Consider the following 21,776-nt stretch of genomic DNA (forward strand, 5'->3'; position numbering starts at 1 on the left):
ACAGAGAGGTTCCCTAATACTGTTACAGTTGCTTCTCCTTGTCTTTTCTGAACACATTTTAAGAATCCTGTTCTTCTTGGGTTTTTATTAGTTCTCTGAAAAATGAGCTTCGGCATCAGGCATCTGCAAGATAACCTTCTGGTTTTTCCATTAAATACACAGCAATTGCTAGAGGCGTCCTTTATTTAATTCATTCTGAATCCTCTGCTTTCTGTAGTTTTAACTTCCTTTTTCTTTTCATCTGTCCCTGAACATATTGCCTTGCGTAATTATATCCTGTTTTGTGGACAAAGAGAAGGAAGAAGATGTTAATGCTTGTCAAAATGATGAGCAACCTCTTCTTTTCCCTGATTCCAACTGTAAAACCAAATAACTGTTGGTTTATCTTCTCAGCTAGCAGAATAGAGACAGAGCTTATCTCAGCCTGAAATGGATCAGAAACAATCAAAGATTGCAGCATACTTGTTTTGTTTCCCTTTCACTTCCAATTCTCCTACATCATGGATTAATGGAAGTGTCTAGTGTTGAGAATCTTGTACGTGCCTATATGTTGCATTCTTGCACTAGTCCCGTCTCTTCATTCCCATGCAACTGCTTTGTAATTGATTGTTAGAATTAAGTAGCAAACTGCTTAACTGAGAAGCTATTTGCTTTTCATTTGCATAGCACCTAGTACAGTGGAGACCTGGTCTGAGCAAAAAATCCTGATAGTAACATACATACAGTAATAATACATGAGATATCCTATGAGTCACCATACACATGCGCACTCAAATCATTCCCAGCCCTACCAAGCTCATGCAGATTTTTTAAGAGTTTTTATAACATGCCTCTGAATTTTGTGCATGTTGATTCCAGCGATGAGTGTTGACTCAGGATCAGTTTCATTCTGTTTCTAGACTGCATTGCATCCCTGTTAGGCCTTTTTCTGTCCAAGTGCAATTTGACTTTAAACCTAGAAGCTTTTCATCACTACAGTAAGCTGTTGCAAGCCCAAGGTGCAGGAGGTATTGGGATGCTCTCTCTCACTGTGGTGTACTCAAGAGAATAAATAGAGCTCTGCAAAGAGTTGAATATTGAAACCCATTAAAAACCTTTGGCTGTGGTTTTTTGTTGGTGTTTTGGTTGTTTGGGTTTTTTTTACTGCTTGCTTTCCTTCTGCAAAGATTTTATCAAAAGAAAGTCCTAGGTATTTGAGAGCATCAGTGTCATGTTTTTTGAAAGGTGAGTCTTTTATTTTCCTCTTATGAAACTATATTAGCCATTTAATAAAACTTTAAAAGATGCTAGCAGCTTTATTGCTGGGTGCTGGTGTTCCAGTTTGACCCTTCTTAAATCGCTGGTGAAACAGTCTGTAGCAATTCGATAATTTTTTTATCAAAATATGATTAAATACAAATTCCTGTAATTGATGCTTCCTGTAAGGATTATTGATACAGGACTTTACTGAAAGCAAATGTATGTTTGAACTCCAGAGGGAAGAAAATGGAAAGCAATTACAGCAACAAAGTGGATGTTGTAATGTAATATTCAAAGCATGCTTTTCTTTGTCTATTAAATTCTAATTTAATGGGGAGATTTCATGTGCCACTTAAAACTCCATATATTTAGACTCTGCAGTGATTTAGCTCTGCTTTTGGCACAGATGTCTCCTTCATTCTGAAGGCTCTCTAGGCTGCAGTACTTTTCCAGGCTTGGTCATCTGTGTAGCCGTCAGCAATAGGCAAGAGATTTACTGAGGGGGACAGGGAGTTGGTGGCCACGTTAATCTGATAAACGTTCTGGAAAGCATGCTTGCTCAGATGGAAGAGTCAGCCCTGCCTCTAAGTGGTGCTGGAGCTTGGCTTGGGGCTGCAGGCATCTGCACATGAGCTCAGCTAAGTCATTGGCATTTTCTAGGGAATTGGCAGTCATTTCTGTGCTTATTTTTCATGCATACAAATTGAACTGAGAAACATTGCATGCATCTCTTCACACTGGGGTGTGAAAATCAGCCCAGGACCAAGGCAGCAGTTTCTAACATTGGACTTATAATAGGTTTTGAGTGTTGGCCAAAGTTAAAGCTCCATGTGCTTTTTGTCACCACTTCTCCAAATGCAGAGCAAAGTGCATGTGTGTGAATAAGGATGAAATAAAAGAGGCTGAACTTAAAGGTATTCAATTTTACAAATTGGACAAGCACTGGAGTAGGTTGCCTGACAATACTGCTGAAGCCATGACATGAGATGTGTCAGAGTAGGTTGTCAGTGCAGAGGGGCAGGGACGGGCTCTCAGCAGAGTTTCCCCTTGCATAAGGTTTACCTCACTGATGAAGATTTCTAAGGCAAATGGAGCATGCAAGCAGCCCAGGGATGACCTGTGTTGAGGCATAATGGATTCTTAAGTGGTGAAGCGAAGGCATGAGTTAGAGTATGGGAGGGACCAGATTACACAAGCTCTAAAGTTTCAGACTCAGTTATATTTTGATGTAATTCTGATGCTTGTGGATATCATCAGTCACATCTCTTTGACGAGACCAGCAACAATACAATATTATAGAATCACAAGGACAAGGTTAAAAAACACCACAGTATTTATAGCAGTATTTATATATGAAGTGGCAAGTTCACCATAGAGTAGGATCTTAGGGAGGCGGTGGTCCTTCATCCTTGAGACGTGCCCTGCCCATCGCAGCTGCGTTCTCAGTAACATGGCCTCAATACTTGTCACTGCTGCTTGTTCTAGAACAGATGTATTGGTCACGTAATCTGATCAGTGGATGTTTAAGATTGAACGGAGGCAGCGTTGATGGAAGCGCTCTAGGAGACGCAGGTGGTGGCGGTAGATGACCCATGTTTCGGAACCATATAAGAGAGTAGACAGCACAATGGCTCTGTAAACACTGATCTTGGTGCTTTTCTTCAAGTGTTTATTATGCCATACTCTTTTGTGGAGTTTTCCAAAGGCACTATATCCCTTTGCTAACCTGTTGTCTATCTCTCCGTCAATCTTACCATCAGAGGAGATGAGGCTACCGAGGTAATTAAACTGTTGGACTGATTTGAGCTCTGATTGGCCAATGGTGATGTGGGGATGATGGGGGACTTCCTGAGGTGCAGGTTGATGGAGGACCTCTGTCTTCTTTAAGCTGACTTCCAGCCCAAAGAGCTCAGCAGCATCTGCAAAGCAGGATGTTAAACGCTGCAGGGCTGCTTCTGTGTGGGCAACAAGGGCAGCGTCATCAGCATAAAGCAGCTCCCGGACAAGATGGTTTAAGGTCTTGGTGTGAGCCTTCAGTCGCCTTAGGTTGAATAGGCTTCCATCAGTACGGTATCGAATTTAGATACCGTCCTGATCATCGAGGTCTGCTGTGGCCCTTTGGAGCATCATGCTAAAGAAGACGGTGAATAGGGTAGGAGTGAGAACGCAGCCTTGTTTCACACCATTCTTAATTAAAAAGGGCTCAGAAAGTGTGTTGTCATGTCTGACATGGCCGTGTTGATCCTCATGGAGTGAGATGATCATTTTAAGGAACTTGGGGGGACAACCTAAACGTTCCAAAATCTGCCATAGACCTTTTCTACTCACAGTATCAAAAGCCTTGGTGAGGTCGACAAAGGTTACATAGAGACCTTTGTTCTGTTCCCTGCACTTCTCTTGCAGTTGTCTGAGGACAAATACCATGTCTGTGGTGCTCCTGTTGGCTCTGAAGCCACACTGACTTTCAGGAAGGATTCCTTCTGCAATAGTGGGTATTAGTCTGTTCAAGAGTATTCTTGCCAGGATTTTGCCAGCAATGGAGAGCAGAGTAATACCACGATAGTTTGAGCAATCTGATCTGATACCTTTCTTCTTATACAAAGTGATGATGACTGCATCACGAAGGTCTGCTGGTAGTTCACCGAGCTCCCAACAGCGCACCACAAACTCATGAAATTTGGTGTGAAGTGCAAGGCCCCCATGTTTCCAGACTTCGGGTGGAATTCCGTCAACCCCAGCTGCCTTGCCAATTTTCACCTGCTGTATGGCCTTGAGGGTTTCTCCTAAATTGGGGGCAGTATCCAATTCGTGTTTCACCGGTTGTTGTGTGATTGACTGAATTGCTGAGTCTTGGACTACACGGTTGGTACTGAAAAGAGTCTGAAAGTGTTCAGACCAACGATTCAGAATGGAGGTTTTATCTGTTAGAAGCGTTTGCCCATCTGCGCTGAGTAGAGGGCTTTGTACCTGGTATGTAGGCCCGTATGCTGTTTTCAAGGCCTCATAGAAACCTTTGTGATCACCCGTATCTGCGCATAGTTGAGTTTTTTCGAACTTGCCACTGGCTGCCGCATGAGAGGAGCCCCGAAGAAAAGATACAAGGACTCCCTGAAACAACATCTCAGCCTTGGCCATATTGATCACCACAGCTGGTCTACTCTGGCCTCAAATCGGGAGGCCTGGAGACACACCATCTATAACGCAGCTGTCTCCTTCGAGAACACACGCAGGATCACTCTCGAGGAAAAAAGGCAGCGCAGAAAGAACCGTAAATTGCAGAATACACCATCTAAGGAGTCTTTCTGCTGTGCCTTTCGCAATCGGATATGTCTGTCACGTGTTGGCCTCATAAGCCACCAACGTGCCTGCAGCAAATGTGGATAGAGCCTTCCCAAATCTTCGTTCGCGAAGCCTCGCCATGATGATGATATATATGAAGTTGATCTTCATATATATACCAAGCTGTTATTTTATGGTATTCATCTTTTCAGGAGAAAAGCAGTAGGCTTTCTGGAAAGTGAGAAGTTTAAAATATTATACATTTGTGAAAAGGTCAGATTCCCCTTTGTACATACTGTTAGGGTGTTAAAGTTTCATTTCTTTTACTTGAAAGGGCTATCTGGAACTCTTTAGAGAGCGATGATTGATTGCAAAGGCAAACACAGAGAGATTTGTATCTGAGTTAATGAATGCTGGGGTTTTGAAACTTACAAATCTTGATTACAGAATTTGTTTCTGTGATAACAGAGTCATATTGTCACCTGAACTATTTATCATCTTTTAGGTTTCGTCATAGTCCAAATTGCTGGTACTTGAGAGACTGGACCATCCACAGCTGGATCAGACAGTGTTTGAAATATGGTGCTCAAGACAAAGCCTTATACACATTAAAAAACAAAGTAAGATTTACAAAGGAAAAGCCATGAATATGTTTGATCAGCTTTTTGAGACAAATGTGGCTTGACTGGAATTCCTGTTGCAGCCAGGTCCTGTACACTGTGGTTTTTAAGTTCAGATATTTCTTTGTCAAAATAAAAATTTATGTTGCATTTGAATTTTAGCTCTATCTCTTTACAGCTTTTAAAATCCTCTTCTTTCCCAGGAAGCTTTTTGGTTTTAAAGAGCATTGGTGTCCAAAACGTGCTAGGTGCAGAAGAGGCATAAAAAACATGACAGGCAATGCCATTCCTGGTCCCAAAGGCTTAGATAAAATGCCAAAACAAATGCAGTGCATCAAAAGCTGGAAGGTCTCCATCACAGGAGAGGCACACTAATCTCCTTGTGGTGCTTGACTGTACGTTGCAGCAGTGTGCAGCGCCATGGTTCTGGTCTTTCTGATACCTGTAGGGCTGTGCTTGGGAAGATTTGTACAGCACGTTTGCACACTGAGCTTTTTCATTCTTCTCTTTAGGTTCAGTATGGAATTTTTCCAGATAATTTTACATTCAATATTTTGTTGGATTATTTTATAAAGCAGAAGAAATATGAAGGTAAGAAAATATGTACCGATACTGAATCCTCTGTTGTATGCTCTTATATTTGCAGAGCCTTTCTTTGAATTAACAACTCTTAGCCGTATTTTTTCTGAAGTCACGGTAAAATGTGCCTTCTCCTTCCTTCAAACTATTTTTCTGCATTTTTATCTCTCATTTCTTTATCTCTCATTTCACAAAATTCATGTTTGTGAATCTTACAAACATGTAAGATTCACAGTTTCTACTGTTATTAATCCTATTACAAATGTAAACCATCTTCTTCAGTTTTTACAAGTCTGATTTATGTGCTAATAATGTCACAGGAGTTATTAGTGACAATTAATTAGAATGTTATCAGAATCAAAATGCATATTGGTAGTGTTCATCTTCCATACGTTTAGCTGTTCAAAAAGCTACGTATCTAAACTTTGTCTAGGCTTTCTGTCTGTCACTGGAGCAAGCCAGCTATGCTGAATTGTCATGCTGGGGGTACATCTCACTACTGACTGTTTAAATGTTCAGATGAATAATCCTCTTGTGTTTGATGACATATTAAAGATTTTAATTTCATTTCAGGTCTTCTAGTACTGTAGACTTACAGTAAGCTTCCTTTGCATAAAGCTCTTGTAAAACAAATAACTGAAAGGAACAACAGCTTTTATCCTGAAGGTTATGCTAAATGGCAAATTAATACATGTATTTATTTTATTTTGAGACACACCCCCATCTTTGAATTCCCCCTTATTTCATCCATACTTCTTTTCTGTGTGAGACTCAAGGCCTTTTGTTTAACAAACTGTCCTTTCTGACAGGGAGTGTCACTGGAACTCCCTGCAGAGCTCCTTCAGAGCATTGTTTGCTGAATAGAGAAGACTGCTGTGGGTGATCTGTGACAACATTTCTGGTCCTTTGTACTCTCCTGTCACCCTAAGGGTAGTGAAGTTAAGCCAGTCTTCTCTTGTTTGTAATCAAAACACAAGAACAAAGAAATAATTTTAAAATATTTCTTTAAAGGTTAATAATTGAAGAGCTGAGCAAAGAAGGGCCAATTGAAGAGCGTAGAGCTAAGATGATTTTGAGAGCTCCTTTGCTGTAGTTTTATGCTATCAGCCCATTCTTCTTGCAGTGTGTTTGAATAACCCTAATGAATAAGACTAATTCTGTAGTTGTATTCTAGAGGTAAGAAATGCTTAACTTTCTCCCTAATTATTTCAAAGCATACTACAGCAATAAAGCATGGGGGAACATAAGTGGGTACAAAAGGCAACTGCGTACTGGGAGCTGTGCTGATTATGTATTGTTTTCTTCCATAGATGCTATGTCAGTAGTAACAGAGATCATGCTCCAAGAAAGTTTTGATGAATTTTCAACACAGCTTCTTTCTCTCTATATTTTATACCAGTATCTGGCAACCAAGTCTGATCATGCGGTAAGCTGACCACACTCAAAATGATACACAAAGCCTCTACTTCTGAGTGTCATAATGCAGTCAGTTGGGCATTCAATCATGAATATATTTTATTTCCCCTAACTTTACCTGGAAAAAATAAATACTCTATAGCTTTAATTTTTTTTTACAATTGCAGAAGAAAGAAAGGAAAAAAAAACCAACAAAGTGTGAAAGCCATCAAATCACTTGTCAGGCCTTTTGCTCCTTTCTCTGAAAGGGAAGGTGTGTTGGGATTTTCAGATGTATTGTATTTGAAGGATATGAAATGATAGTTCAAAGCAGACTCTTATCAATTACCACAAAAAAACTATGGTGCATATTGTATAGGACCCTGTTAAGCTGAATGTTGATGATGGTGGTGGTGTGGAATTATAGAGCATTTTCACTGGGTTTTTTAGTATCCTATTTGCCTTTGGGTGTATTGTTTCTTATACATATTTGTTTTAAAACTAAATTTGTTACACCCCTCCTGTATCCTAGGATGAGGGGTTTATTATTCACAGCTTGCTTGTTTAAGGCCAACGTGACAGGTCAGGGTCTTGGAAGTGGCATTATTCTACCTTTGCACAAGGGGCTGAGTCAGCAAAGGGTTCTGCAGTGCCCATCACTTTTAGGGAGCTACTTTTCATGTAGTTTGGCACAAGCTTTCAATAGCATGTTGTCATGCATAAGGAAAATGCTTGGAGCCTCCATTTGTCTTACATGAAGCATCTTCCAAAATGCATATTACAGGTATCTTAAAGTTGTACCCAGCTGGGTTGTAATTTCAGTTTTCACCAAAGAAAAGAGATGCACATTTGCCCTATTGGATATTCTTCTTCATTACCCAGAAATCAAGTATGCTCAGTCACTTTTATATGAAAAGCGTAGGCATGAAAATCTCATTTTTCTAGTGTGTTTGTCCACACTGTTTGCATATCCTTACTGCAGAGACAACTGTTTATCAGTATGTGTAGGGTTTCATGAAAGCTGAATGTGCAAGCAAGAGTGGTGTGACCATACAACATGTTGAAGGCAAGCGTATTGACATAGCTGTGACTTACTTAATATGCATTTTGAAATAACCCCATCCAAAGACAGCAATGAAATTGTATTTTTATTTGTAGATGCTATTTAAAACGTCATGATGCTCACCAATTTTCTGTGTTTGATTTAGGAAGTGGGGGCAGACAGAGTAAAGAGAAATGCTCAGCTGCTCCTGAAAATCCCATTTTTTTTCCCAAGGTGCAAGACAGGTCAGCCAGTGTCCTGTTGCAGATAGGTCCTTGACTCTAGCTTGGGGTCCAGCAGCCTAATGAAATGTTTTTTAACTTTGGGAACTAAATCTTGGGCAATCTGACTGTATTAGTTCTTCGTGTGTATGGCAGTGGTGATAGGGAGCTTCCATTTCTCTGTTGTTGTACACATCACTGAAAGCCGGACTGGTCTTGGCTCTCCCCAGAAAGTTTCCTCCTTGAGAGCTGCAAATAATCAGTATGATTGCTGCCTTCTACTACAAAGCAGTCCCGCTAGCTCCCAAAAGAACCTAGGCTGGTAACAGCCCTGTTTTTCTAGTTGCATCTGATTTTCTTATAACATTCACCTGGAGTGTTTAATTCAGCGCAAAGTAGCCCTGTTGCCTTGTATGCTTTTTCTGAGTTGGGCAAATACCTTGCCTGGCTGTCAGGTGCTGGTATTTTGTGTCAGAGAATAACACGCAAATTTTTGTAGCACTTGAATGGAGACAAAAAAAATGCCGTACCTTGAAAAGAGAACTCTAGTAAAACCAGAAGATCGAAACTTTTATGTTTTTTTAAGGCTCAGTGTACTTCAAGGATTTTTTCAGAAAGCTGCTTCGCCAGGGGTATTTCTTTCAGTTCATAACGTAATCAACAAGACATTGAAGTACCCTGTCACAAAAACCATGTGTTAAGATAGTCAGACTTCCTCCAGTCTGTTGCCTTTTATAGCTTCCTTTTCCTCATTTTCTTAGCCATGGGAGTTGTTCACCTCCTTTCACTTGCAATAAAGCTCTTTTTACTTGCTTCTCTGGTCATGAAAAATGCACTGTGCTGTGGAACAACCTAAACAAAATTTACTCTTGTGGTTTTAACATACTTACTGATAGGGCACCCTTCTTTAGCCGTCATTGGTGGTCTGGCTCAGACAGCTGGTACGTCTTTGTAGCTGGAGAGACAGCTGTACTTTTAATCCTGTGGCATGGAGGGGTCTTGGTGAGTTGCACATGCTCTTTTCACAGAACAGATTTTGCACTCAAAGCAGCCATTAGCTGCATATGCTTCTCTCAGCATTTTCATATTCTAGTGAGGGGTAGTGGAGTGTATATCTTGCCACATACTTTAAAGAAAGGGCTGGTGTAGTGCAGAAGCCATGTAATAGTTTTCTTAGCAGTGCTAGCCTGAAGCAAGTGGTAGGACATACAGGACAGAGACAGGGCTTGGCCAGTGTAAAGCAGTGTAATCCATTGTCCTGAAGAAAATACACTGATTGACTTCCATGCAAAATTTCAACCACTCACATTTTACAGTCTTCTGGGAAGAGAGGTATTCCTCTGTGTAATGTGTACTGCTCCTGTAACTGAACACTGGACATGTTTAACGATTCTTTACTTTATTGCTAAGACATCTGATGAAAGCCACATGCTGTCTTTGCTGCCATTTTTTGTGTGTTTGTTTAGGAACGCTTACTTAGTTTACATTATTTGCAGTGGGAAGAGGAGAGAAATCTTGGAGCATCACTAGTGCTTGCGAGTCTAAAGCAAAATAGCACTGTGGGTTTCAGCTCCCAGCTGTATGGCTATGCATTCCTTGGTAAGTTTCACCTCCCTCAATTATCTTTTCCCTCGTCTCTTCAGAGGTTGAATAAAATTGCCATCTTTGCTTTATTAAACTGTAATCAAGGAGAACACAAAGGAAAAAAAAAAAAAGAAATAATGGAAGGACAGTTTCAAGAGTCATGAGTGAATCTTTTGTAAGCCTGGAGGGTAGTACTGACTTGAATAGTATGCCCTTCATCAGACAACTTCAGAACCAGCTTTAGGGTTCCCTGCAGGTTTGGATTGGCAGCTGAAAGAAAGAAAACATTCTTAAAGAACACAGGATTGGTTTCTTGGTCGACCAACAAATTTAAAGAAATACCCCAAAAGTACAGATTTCCATGACACAAATTTAAGGTTAAAGACAATAGACTCTTTTTCTAGTTATTAAGTGTCTTAAAACAATCTTTAAACCTTAGGAAGTCAGAGAGCACAGCCTGAAAATCACTATGTTTAGAACATATACTACTCACTGTAAAGTTAATGTTTGGCTTGTGAACAGCAGATAATAGTGCCTTTATCCTGTATCTGTTAAGGAGTCTTCACTGCTAATGACTTGCTGTATTATTAAAGAGAAGTTAGATCAGAACATGTTCAGAATCGGAGGGAAGGGGAATGGGCAAGTAATTCTTGAATTTCCTTTAAACCTTTAGATGAATATAATGCAGACAGGTTTTTTCCTTCTCTACAAAATGATTATTTACTAGAAAGAAATTAATTGATTTACAATTTATTGTGAATTGTTGTTCCATTACTGCATTATTGAGAATATAAGTGGATTTGTACTTAAAATGTGGCCTCAAAATATGATGTGTGGTGGCAGAGTTAGGGTGCTGACTCACATTTATCATTTCTGTAAAACAAAAAACTTAATTTTCAGTCAAAAAGGGCAGTAAATGTGAAAATTAATTTGAAAGCAGGATTTTCCATAGAGCTGTAGTTTGTAGTCCAGTGGAGATACTGATACAAATAGGGACTTTGCTGTCCAGTTGGCATTCATGTTGGAGAGTTTTTAATGTTGTATGGATTGGTTGAGTAGTGGCTGTATTTCACAAATGCACTTCACTCTTGTCTGTGAGCAGTAGTGCTGGTTTCATGACATTGACTTCAGTAGATCAAAAGCTATTTACTGTTATGTCACATATTCCAAAGTCTTGCCAACACTAATGGAACCGACCTCTCAGAGAGTGAAAGATGTCTGTGGGCACAGTCTGGCCTCAAGCACCTTAGCTATTTTAGTTTAGCCATAGTCCATAGGCTTTGTGTGTGCACTTATTACCTTGCTTCTCCTAAACTGTTCTCTTCCATGTAAAGAAGAGTAAGGTGCATTTCATAGTTTTGTGTCATTATAGCCAGAGTGCAAATTAGATTGAGATCTTGGACACAACTCCTGTGAGCTGCACTTGAAGGGGTATTACTTATTACATCAACAGTGACAAAATCAAAGCCTTAGAGTGGCAATCATTGTAAATTACATCAACTGCAATGTGATGCGCATTTCGTCTATTATGCAGGAGTTTCATGTTCTCTTGTAGTTACTGTCAGAAGAAAAACCACATTGTCAGTGGTGCAGTACATCACAGGTCCTGCTAAAGTCAGTGAACACCTCAGTGCACAGATTGTCCTAAATCAAGAACCAAAATTTCATTTTGGCAGGTCTCCCCTATTTTCTCTCCGGAAGCTCCAGCAGAAAGAGGGGTACTAAGTTGTATACTTAACCAGAGCATTTGCTGTAATCTGTGGGTAAAGCCTAAAGTCCACGGAGTTGAATCTAGAAAGTCAGATTTAATGCACATGTATTCCACAGTCAGTCCCTGAAAGCTAAGGAGACATTTATCTGCCATCTTCAGACATCCTTCTGAGAGCTGGTGTTCCAAAGCCAGACAACCAGAAAAGCTGGCCACTCTAGTCTGATTTCCATCTGGACAAAATTTCTAGGTGAGGCAGAATGGGGAGGAATCAGAAACAAGCACATAATAACCTTGAAGTTGTGCAAAAAGAAGGTGCCTTAGTAAAATAAGATAATAGTTCAATCAGAGCAACTTTATAGAAGTGTGTTGTTTTTATGGCAGAAGCTAGGACACTTGCTGTCACTTCTGAAAACCAGAGCCAACCTATATGGATTCTGTTAAGACTCAGGTATTGAAGTAGTAACACTAAAGTATGTTTTTATCACAGGAAAAGTGGAGTTGAATAAGGGACTAAGAGCTGTATACAATCTAATGCCACTGATGTGGACACCTGGATATTTGAATAGAGCCTTGCAAGTGATGGAGATTGTGGCTTCATTGTCAGGAGACAGCAAAATCTGCAAAGAAGCTGTAAGTATGAAGGCAATAACCCACTGAACAAATGGAATTTTATATAAGTCAAATCCAGTAAAACCTGTGAATTCTGTGCCTTGCTAATGAGAAGATGCCTGGCAAACTTCAGAGGCCTTTGCAAGACAGAAGTAATGTTTAGAACAAAATCACTGCTTCTACTGGCATGTCCTTGGCAATGAATGTTTATTATTGCCAGAGACCATTTAAGTATGTTTTCTAAGCCTTTCCCTCCCTATAGAGACATATGGATCTGTGTCGCAGGGAGCACATGTCTGTGGGGGTGGGAAGACACCTTTGTTTCTCAAGTTTTTGAACTTGCTCAGAGACATACTTCTTAGCAGTGAGGATGAAATACCACATATTCTTACTCTCACAGCTATGCCCTCTGAGATGATGTCCTGAGTGGTACTGGTCCAAAAAGTCAACAGAGTGATTTCTACAAGGTATCACCCTCATCTGGGGAGAGTGGATAGATTCAGTTCATTTATGAAGTCAGCAGTGACTAAGGGACTTGAGGCTTAGGAATGTTGTGGGGCATCAGACTGATCCTGGACTCAGATTAGGAGTAACTTAAGAAACCACCACAACATGTGCTGAAACATTGCTAAAGTCTTACCTCCTCTTTTAGGTACTTTTTCCTGAAGGTGTCCCTGGTCATGGGAGCCTCCCTTTTGCTCACGTAATTACTAGGCTTGCAGTCTCTCTTGAAACAGAAGGGCAGGGCACTGCTCAGCAGGTTCTGCTGTCTGTTGCTCCATTTTCTGAAGCATTTCTGTAATACATGACAGTACAAGGACAGGTCACATCTGCAACTTCTACCATTCTGAGTTACCTCTTTTGGTGTATGGTTTTGGAGGTATCTTTCTTGCTCCAATCTAAAGAACTCAGCCTAATACACTAAAGCAGTCATATTTTCTGCTTACAAACCCTAGACAAATTGAGGAACTCATGAAGTTGTTTGAATACATGACAGTTGTGTTACTCAGATTGTATTTCCAAACTGTTTATGCTTACCGTGACAAATGTGATTGTTCAGATTGATGCCCTGGAGACCATTTTACAGTCTGTCCTTGAAGCCAAACCTGGTCCAGATTCTGCTGAAGAAGTCAAGGGATTAGAGCAGAAGTCACAGAGTGCAGAATCAGAAGAAACAGAGCAATCTAAAGCACCTGAGTACTACAGTCGATTCAAAGTAAGAGAGTTTCATTTATTTAAATATCCTAAGCTGTAGTATATCTCTGTGATACATACTAGAAAATATATATACTGACTTACTGTGGCTAATAGACTGACACCCCTTCAGTGTCAGTCTAGTAGGAGTCCCACTTGATGTTTTTGAAACTGATGTCACCTTACGTTTTCACTTGTTCAGTCAGGAAGCAGCAAAGATGTAAATGCTCAGGGCCACTTGTCTTTTGTCTGTCTGCTGGGATTTTATCTTCACTTTTCATACATCAAAATGATAAATCCAGTCCTGTTCGCATAAATGTTATGTCATTAGAGACCCATTATTTGACCTTGTGTGGGCTCTTGCTCATTAAAATTAATTATAATAGGCATGAGACCATCCTGAATTTATTGTCCATTTGTGTACACTACAATTATTTAGAAATGTTGCATCCTGTACTTTCAGTCTGGGGAATTAAGTCAGGTTTTCTCACCTCTCTTTTATCTTTAGATTGTCATGCTGATGATAACAGTAAGAAAAACAGCTATTTGTTACAGCGCATCTGTATAACAAGTGCATTTTATGTGATCATCTCATAGCTATATAATGAGCTCATTTTATTTTATCATCTCTGATTTGTGCTGTGGTAAAAATCAAATACGCTAGGTTAAAACTCATCTGATTTATAGTTTCAGGAGCAGTACTCATCTCATAGCCCATCAGTTTCCCTTGCTGCTGTCACCTGGACGGCTGTGACCTTGCACAGTTGTTCTGGATACAGACTGTTCTGAAGAAATTTCAGAAGTTAAAAGACAAGTATCCTATGGTTTCACCTCACACACACAGACTTTTCCTTTCTTTAATTTTTATTTACACAACTTTGCCACTAATCTTTAGATATTAAACTTGCTTTGTAGGCAGTTAGAACTTTTTAATTAAAGTATTTGGAAATCAGTGAGTGTTCAGCATGTGGTAATTAATGCCTGGATGAATTACAGTGAATTAGGTAAACACAAGTGCCCTTTGAAAGAGGGAGTGAGACATTTTTATGTGTCTCTCATTGCCTATCCATTGTCTAACCTTGAAGAAAATAATGCAGAGTGCTCGAAACAAGGCCTAAATATCAAATTGGGGACAGGCTAGTGCCAAGAGGGTAGTTTTATTCTCACCTCAACCTTTCCACAAGTTCCATAATTAATCCCCTTTCAGGCATTCACTGGTGTGGCAGTGAGTGCCCTGACTTTGGGCCAAAAAATTACAGACCCACTGCTTAACTCCTAAGGTCTCACCAGGTCTGCATATGAGAAAGACATAGCCCTCATGTGGAGTCTAAGCATCCAACAGTAATTATATGTCCATAAGCCACACTTTCAGGTTTTCTGAATGAGAAAAGGGGCTCTCAAGTCAGAATGCCATTTCAGCCAAGCCTGAAAGAGTTCTGAGACTCTCCTCTCAAATCCATCAGGACAGCAGTAGTCACTCTTCCCAGCTTAATCCTGGACGCTTACAGGTGTCATTCACAGGGTAGAGTAGTGCACTAGAAATCCATACAAGTGTGAGGGAAGGTGGCAGCTCTGAAGCAACCTGGTGCTGTGTGCATTCACAGCTGCTGTCCCAGGACAGATCACCTGCTCTTCTGTGTAACCCCAGCAAAGGATTTGAACTTCTGCTGCTGAAAACAATTCAGTTGCACTTTGTTTAGCCCTGCGTTAGCCAGCATATCCCAGTCTTTCTCCTTGAACTCAAAACCAGTTGCTTCTGCCTCCTGCATGCCCAGTTCTCTTTCACAAATCATACACCTCAGAATACAAGGAAAAGCATATGGATTTGCTCCAGATACACACATACTCCTCCATTATATTCCATGGAATGGACTCAGTGTCTCATACCAACCTTCAGAACATTTGTGGAAGTACCTAAAAAAGCCATGGCAGCCTAACAGATACGGATACATGTCCTTCACTTCCATGGAAACAAACAGAACTTGAGGGCATTTGGCTCTTTCTAGATAAAGCCTTTAGAGCTGTAATCTAGACACTGACACTGTCATTTGTGTTGTAATTACCCATTTTTGGATCCCATATGCTGAGACTACTCAGTACAATGCTCCTCAGGCAATTGCTTCCATCTGTGAATGATCAGTGGGCAAACATTTCATCACATAAATGCTGGGAACACCTCCCCTAACTGTGTGCATGCAGAGCCCTGGAGACTGCTTATGAAAATCAATGATTTAGCCATTTAAGAATGTGCCCTTTTGGTACCTGCAGGACATACAGCCTTCTGCTTTCCTAAATTAGTTTTACTGATATATCACAGAAGAGCAATGAATATTCCAGAAGTTCAGTGATACCAGTAATGGCTTAGGAGACAAGATCTGCTAGTTTCCAGGTTGCCTTTCTGTAGTTCAATTTCATACTGTTCAAGTTCAGTGCATAAAGCCCCTTTTCAGCACATCCTTGGTAGAGTCTAATAGTAAGAATCTGAAGGATGTAAACCAATTACATTTAAAATGTATATCTAGTCCGTAAACATGAGCATAATTGTCAAGTTCCTTCCCCAAACCCAAGCTGTACTGTCTCCTCACTTTTCTCCCTGATGCCTTGTATACTTACTTACTGATACCTCAAACAAAATAGAGACTAATACACCTGAATAAGTTTATTCAATTTGGTTTTAGTCCATTAGCGTTGAAGACATTGGCTTTGTTTTTATTCTGTATCATAAACTTAAAAACCCCTCAGACCTGCATGTCTAGCATTTTAAAGAGTCTTTAATCTGCTCTCTGTCCAGTTCAAACCTTCAGGGGCCTAATAAAACACAACAAAGCCTGCAGTTGTGCTGGCTAAGGGAGAGAGAACTGGAGAGGCCTCAGAAGGGATGTAGTAGTTTCCTCCCTAAGAACAAGGCAGAGCCTCCAGCCAGGAGCTGAGAAGAAGTGCCTTTGCAAATTATTGCCAGCATGGGCTCAGGTAAAAGGAACACTGTGGGCCAGCAGCACAATGCATAGGCTTTCAGTTATAGCTGGAAGTCTGGGTATCTGCATCGCTCTAGAACTGCCATTTTGTTTGGAGGTGAATGATTCCCACATCTTCTTTCCATTATCCTTCAATGCAAAACAAGAAGTTTTATACAAATGAAAGAAGTATGGATGTACCTTTCTTTAGAACGCATGCTTACTTAAAACATTTCTGCAAGTGCTGGGCTCAGTAAAGTCTTTTGTTTAAAAGAACAGTCAGGAAAATATGTATAATGAGTGAACAAGGGATACAGAATCTTCCAGTGCAATGTCATCTCCTCTTTGGTTGTGTATCTGCACTTTTAAGGCAATTAATCAAAGTGTTAGTTAACCATCAGGCTAAAGATTCCAGAAAGCCAGAAACAGTATCACTGGATGATTCATCATCCTAAGTGAATTAACATATGCTGCATGAAATCTAGATAAGTAAAGCTTGAGAAAGAAAAACTGCAGTTTCTTACTGAGTTACTCTGCTCTTAGTTTCAGTGTAGAATATCCCTGAAAAAAATATCACTTAACAGTGTTGTGTAGTCTATGTAAGCGTAGTCACTCTTTGGATCACAGTAACTTAGGAAGAAGAACCGTGGGAGTTACTTAGTATGCTGTTAAAACATTTGAAATTACTTGTATCTGTTGAGAGGGATGCTGATGCAGGCAGTGTGGATCAAATTTTCGGGCTGGTTTTGAGGTAAGACACAAAACCAAAGTGTTTAGATTATATTTGTTATGGTTGACTGGTCAGCTGATCTTTGTTAATATCAAATAAATGAACTTGGAAAAAGAAGACGTTTTCAGTGGTTAATGAAACTAAAAGTTCATTGGTTTAGTTTTGTTGTTCAAAAAATAATATTCTTGATATTAGCATTTCAAGAAATGGTACCAATTACCACAGTTCAAACACTTTGATGTGATAGTTACCAGGCCTGTATAGCCCAGATGATGATAATAATAATAATAATAATAATAATAATAATAAATAATGCTGCAAACAGTTATAGGGAAGTATTTCATGGCTGATTATTTTGTGATTGACTGGCTCTTTCCTTCACTCCCTACCAAATCTCTTGTTGTGACAGGAGCTGTACTCCAAGCTGCATTCACTTGGCAAGGTTGAATCTGAAAGCCTGTTAACCCTGACCACCCAACTTGTCAAGGAAAAGCTGCCAGCATGTGAAGTGGAAGACATTGCCAAACATGAGCAGAAGCTAAAGGAGTGGGAAGAAGAACAAGTACTTCTCATTGAGAGAGAAAGAGAGTTCAGAGAAAAGGCTAAGCAGGAAATGGAAGCTAGGAAGCTGGCTAAAGCATCTGCTTAGTACTGGAACTAGGAATGCAGAGGTGTGCATTCCTCTGTCTGTGAACATAAGTGCATTCCTCTGTCTGTGAACATAAGTGCTCACCATTTTTAATATTTCACTTTAATCATGCTTTGACACCTGTTTGCAAATTAAACATCCCATTTTGTCTGTTTCCCAAAATAAAACACATGTGGTTTAGAAATCTTCATCCTGTATATGATGTTTTCCTCTTACCATTAGCCAGGCAGGGGATGGGATAGAGACAACACAAAGAAACAAAGGCATAAGGAGTAGCTTGCCTGTGATGAAGGGTCTAGAGAGTGGAAGGAACAAAGAAAAGGGAAAAATTTCAAACACAAGTTGTTTCAGTAGGGGTTTCTCACAGGAAAGAATGCCATTGCTACTCTGAACTTTGAACACTAAGAGGATTAACATCTATTGATTGCTTTTTTTTCTTTTTCCCAATCCATTTGGAAAATTCAGGCTACTATGCATGGAGCTGGAAGCCTAACTTTAGGCTGTTTTTAAAAGTACTCTTGAAGAGTTTCAACCTAGTGAGCTAGCACTTGTACAGCACCCAGATGTGGCCTTTCCTGTAAGGATGTTAAAAATTTCTGACTTTGCCAGTGCTGCTTTGCTCCATTTCTAAGGTCACTAGAGAAACATGCACAATCATCTCGGCACACACCAAGGAGCCTCATACTGCAGTGCAGTTTCCTTTTATATTCTGGGCACTGTTTCATGAGGTTTTTGACCTAATTCCTTTCACGGTCCCATGCCCCATTCTTCAGATCCATAAAACAGTGTAGCTATTCACAAGAGCACAAGGAAATGGCAAGGGAGGAAAGCATCATGCTGTGTTGGTTGTGATGCATCAGCATCATCCCTGCTTACATTCCCTGTCACCACTGAATCTCATAAGCTGCAGCCAGCAATTTTAAGCAGACCATGGCAGGACAAGGTCCTTTAAAACAGGGAGACCCGAGCAATAGCCCTGCTGTAATTGCAGCTTGTTATGGCAAAAGGACTCGTCTCACTGTGCTTTATCAGAGGATCTAATAAGCATTTGCAGTTTTTATTGTGCATCTCTCTGGTTTTACAGTGATAGAACTCACTTCAGAAACTCATTGTAAATCCAGTGAGAACATGCTGCAAATCCATGAATTTGTTTTAAGTGTAGGAAAGTGTCACAGATACAGCACACACCAGATATCTTTCTTACTCTCAGCAAAAACACTCAGAGCCTGATTGCTTTTTCATGTCCAAGAACTTGGCAACTTGGCACTAAGGTCCTTCACCCCATCTTGTCAGCAGGTCCCATAGTTTCTCCCATACTTCAGTAAGGGCGTGCTGTCTCCAACCAGGAAAGTGAGTGATTTAGTGGCTTGGCCAGCAGTGGAGCAACTTGAGAAAAGTCTCCTGAAATTTTTTTCCTCTTTCTTGGTCTAAATGCTTTCTGATTACTAGGAGAAGTTAGGGAACCTTAAGAGGGAGTAGGAGGCCAAACACACTCATAAGAATGATTTCCTTAAAGCTGGGTGGCTTTAAAGGAGTTGTCACTCCTAGCTTAGCCACAGGAGAATGTAGTGTCCCTTCCCTGGCCACATATTTCAGTTCTTCAGTGTTAGAACATGGGTTATAGCTCCAAAGGTTCACAATCACTCCTGCATCCAGATTCCTCTATGAGCTTCTCTCTACAGGCATCAGCTTTTGGGATATTCTCTACACCAACACAGTTTTAAGACCCTCCTTGTTGACATGGCCTCTAGCCACTGAAGTACCTGATCATGTTGCTTGTGAGACACCATTCTGGCTAGGCCAGAACAGACAGGGACATATTTCTCCTTGGTTCTCCATGGCCTCTGTTTCTTGGCAGCACAAGGAGCCTGTTTCTGGCCCAACCTGCACCCTCCCTTGCCCTGCTGATAGATACGCCAGGCTGCTAATGCTAATTGAGCTCCAGCAAGCTTCCAGCTGCCATGTCCCTGCTGTCTAACAGTCTACACTGCACTTCCCCCACAACTAACCTCCCTTTCCATTTCTTTAGACTTAAGTATTACAGCAATAGGAGTAAAAAAAAAAAAAAAATAAAAAGTGCCCCTGAGAGCTCTGAGTGGCCTGTTAATGAATATTACAGGTTGCCTCCATGTTTTACTCCAGGCCTGTGGGTTGGAATGCTCTGAGCCTAGTTCAAAGTATAAACTTGAAACAGTATAGATACAACCTTTCTTTACCTTTTCCCCCATCTCCTCCCATATCCCTCTCTGCCCTTGGGAGAAGGATATATCCTTGTCAAATGCTTTGCAGGCTGCAAAGCAGATTCCTGGGGCCAGATGAAGGACACTGAACCCAAGACCTGCAGCAGAGGGTCCAGACTGTTTGTGACTTGAGAAGCCAATTTTTTTGCCAAGCCCTCTAATTTATCTGTCCCCTCAATTTTACTCTGAGTGAGAAACCACTTCTGACAAGTCTACCAGCTGGACCAGCTGCACAGCAGTGCCCCTCTTCCCCTCATGCCCCAGCCAAGTATTTCTTCATGGTCCAGTAGCTATTATCTTGCTCTTCCCCACCCAGGTTTCATCATAGTCTCAACAGCAACCGGTTTGTAATGTTTTGTCTAGCCAAACTGTCTTCACACCTAGCAAATCCTCACATTTCCAACAAGTGTACGTGCACCCTCTTGAATTCTCCAGCAATCCTCATTGCATATTCCTTTTTTGATCTCACTCTTAATCCCTTTCAAGTTCTTCCTATATATCATATCACATTTATTTTTTCCCCTTTTGCAAGAGACTGGCCATGTCTCTGCCCTGCACCCACATCTCAGTGGTGCAAGCAGCCTGGGGTACCAAGCGCTCAAGTACCCTGAGTTTTGAGGACACCTGGACACTGCTGATTCTCAAGAGGCTGGAAACATGAATTAGCAATTGAAGCTTGAGGGAAGGGAGGAAGGTACTCTCCCCTTTGGTGCTCTCTCCTACCTACTGGCTTTAAGTAGGGTTGACAGTGAGACAGACAAATTGTGAGAGAGGCTGATTTAGTGACCAGTGCTGTTCAGGCATGTGCTTGTCTTCCTAAGGAAGACATGGATAGTAGCTGTGTACCAAATGCAGCAGCAGGAAAAATAAACAGAACTTGGCTTGACTTAACTGCTTTTCCCCTTCCCACTACAGGAAAACTAATATAGATTTGACTATTTGCCCCCTTGCATAAATCACGTTGCACACACAAACCATTTTTTACCTGCTTGCTGAAACACTCTGAAACTGGGTCCCAGGTAGTCAAAAGCCCTTCTGTCCAGATGCCTGTGGCTGTTTGTGCACTGCTGTGTTAGCCATCACCTACTGGGATGCAGCTGTCCACATTTAGAAGGGGGAGGATGGAGAAGTCATACAGCTGCTTTTGATCTGCTGCTGCCTAAATGTGAGCTCTGATGCTAAGGGAAGAATGTGGATGTGTATATATGCATATATAAAACATAGTTTTGTGCTCTACAAACACAAAAAGCTCTGATTTCATACAGCCCTGCTCCCTAGTACTTAATTTGATTCAAGCTCACAACCCAATAAGCACTTCCTCACTAAAATACTCTCAGTTTTTTTAAATGTTTCTGGTTCTTGCTGTACAGTTTCAGACAGCTGCCTAGACCTTTTTATATGTGAGTGAGACTGGCTGAATATTTCCTGGAGGGGACATACCAAAATATTTCTTGGTAGTAACACTATCTCATTTTTTTGGATCACCTCTCCCTGAAGCATTCTTTCACATCCTGTTTTCATTTGACTACAGCTGTGATTTGGATTAAAGCTATTGCCATTTCTCCCTTGTCAGTATATTTCTAAATCATAGGAGCGCATCTTTCTTCATGCAAGTTTTTAAATTATTTCCCTACTCATTGTCCTACTATCTGTATACCTAAAGACAGGGGAAAATCTCTCATTGCTATAAGCAGTACACTGGCATGCACAGTCACTGAGCTGTGACAAGC

General features: G+C 40.7%; 1 protein-coding gene across 2 annotated transcripts in view; it reads left to right on the forward strand.

Moving 5' to 3' along the window:
• Window positions 1–17,996, forward strand: part of MRPS27 (mitochondrial ribosomal protein S27) — a 39,260-nt gene extending 21,264 nt beyond the window's left edge. The window contains exons 5-12 of one of the 2 annotated variants that reach the window (XM_017808237.1): window positions 5,024–5,138; window positions 5,651–5,729; window positions 7,028–7,143; window positions 9,872–9,974; window positions 12,158–12,300; window positions 13,340–13,495; window positions 17,567–17,839; window positions 17,870–17,996. In XM_017808237.1, coding sequence (XP_017663726.1) covers window positions 5,024–5,138; window positions 5,651–5,729; window positions 7,028–7,143; window positions 9,872–9,974; window positions 12,158–12,300; window positions 13,340–13,495; window positions 17,567–17,806 — 952 coding nt within the window. In that variant the 3' untranslated portion in view covers window positions 17,807–17,839; window positions 17,870–17,996. Of the gene's footprint in view, window positions 1–5,023; window positions 5,139–5,650; window positions 5,730–7,027; window positions 7,144–9,871; window positions 9,975–12,157; window positions 12,301–13,339; window positions 13,496–14,160; window positions 17,545–17,566; window positions 17,840–17,869 lie in introns of those variants that run through there. The other variant, XM_017808238.1, reaches the window with a different exon arrangement.
• The last annotated feature ends 3,780 nt before the right edge of the window (window positions 17,997–21,776 follow it).

Source organism: Lepidothrix coronata, unplaced genomic scaffold (assembly GCF_001604755.1).
Source record: "Lepidothrix coronata isolate B3197 unplaced genomic scaffold, Lepidothrix_coronata-1.0 Scaffold22, whole genome shotgun sequence".
Taxonomy (NCBI): domain Eukaryota; kingdom Metazoa; phylum Chordata; class Aves; order Passeriformes; family Pipridae; genus Lepidothrix; species Lepidothrix coronata.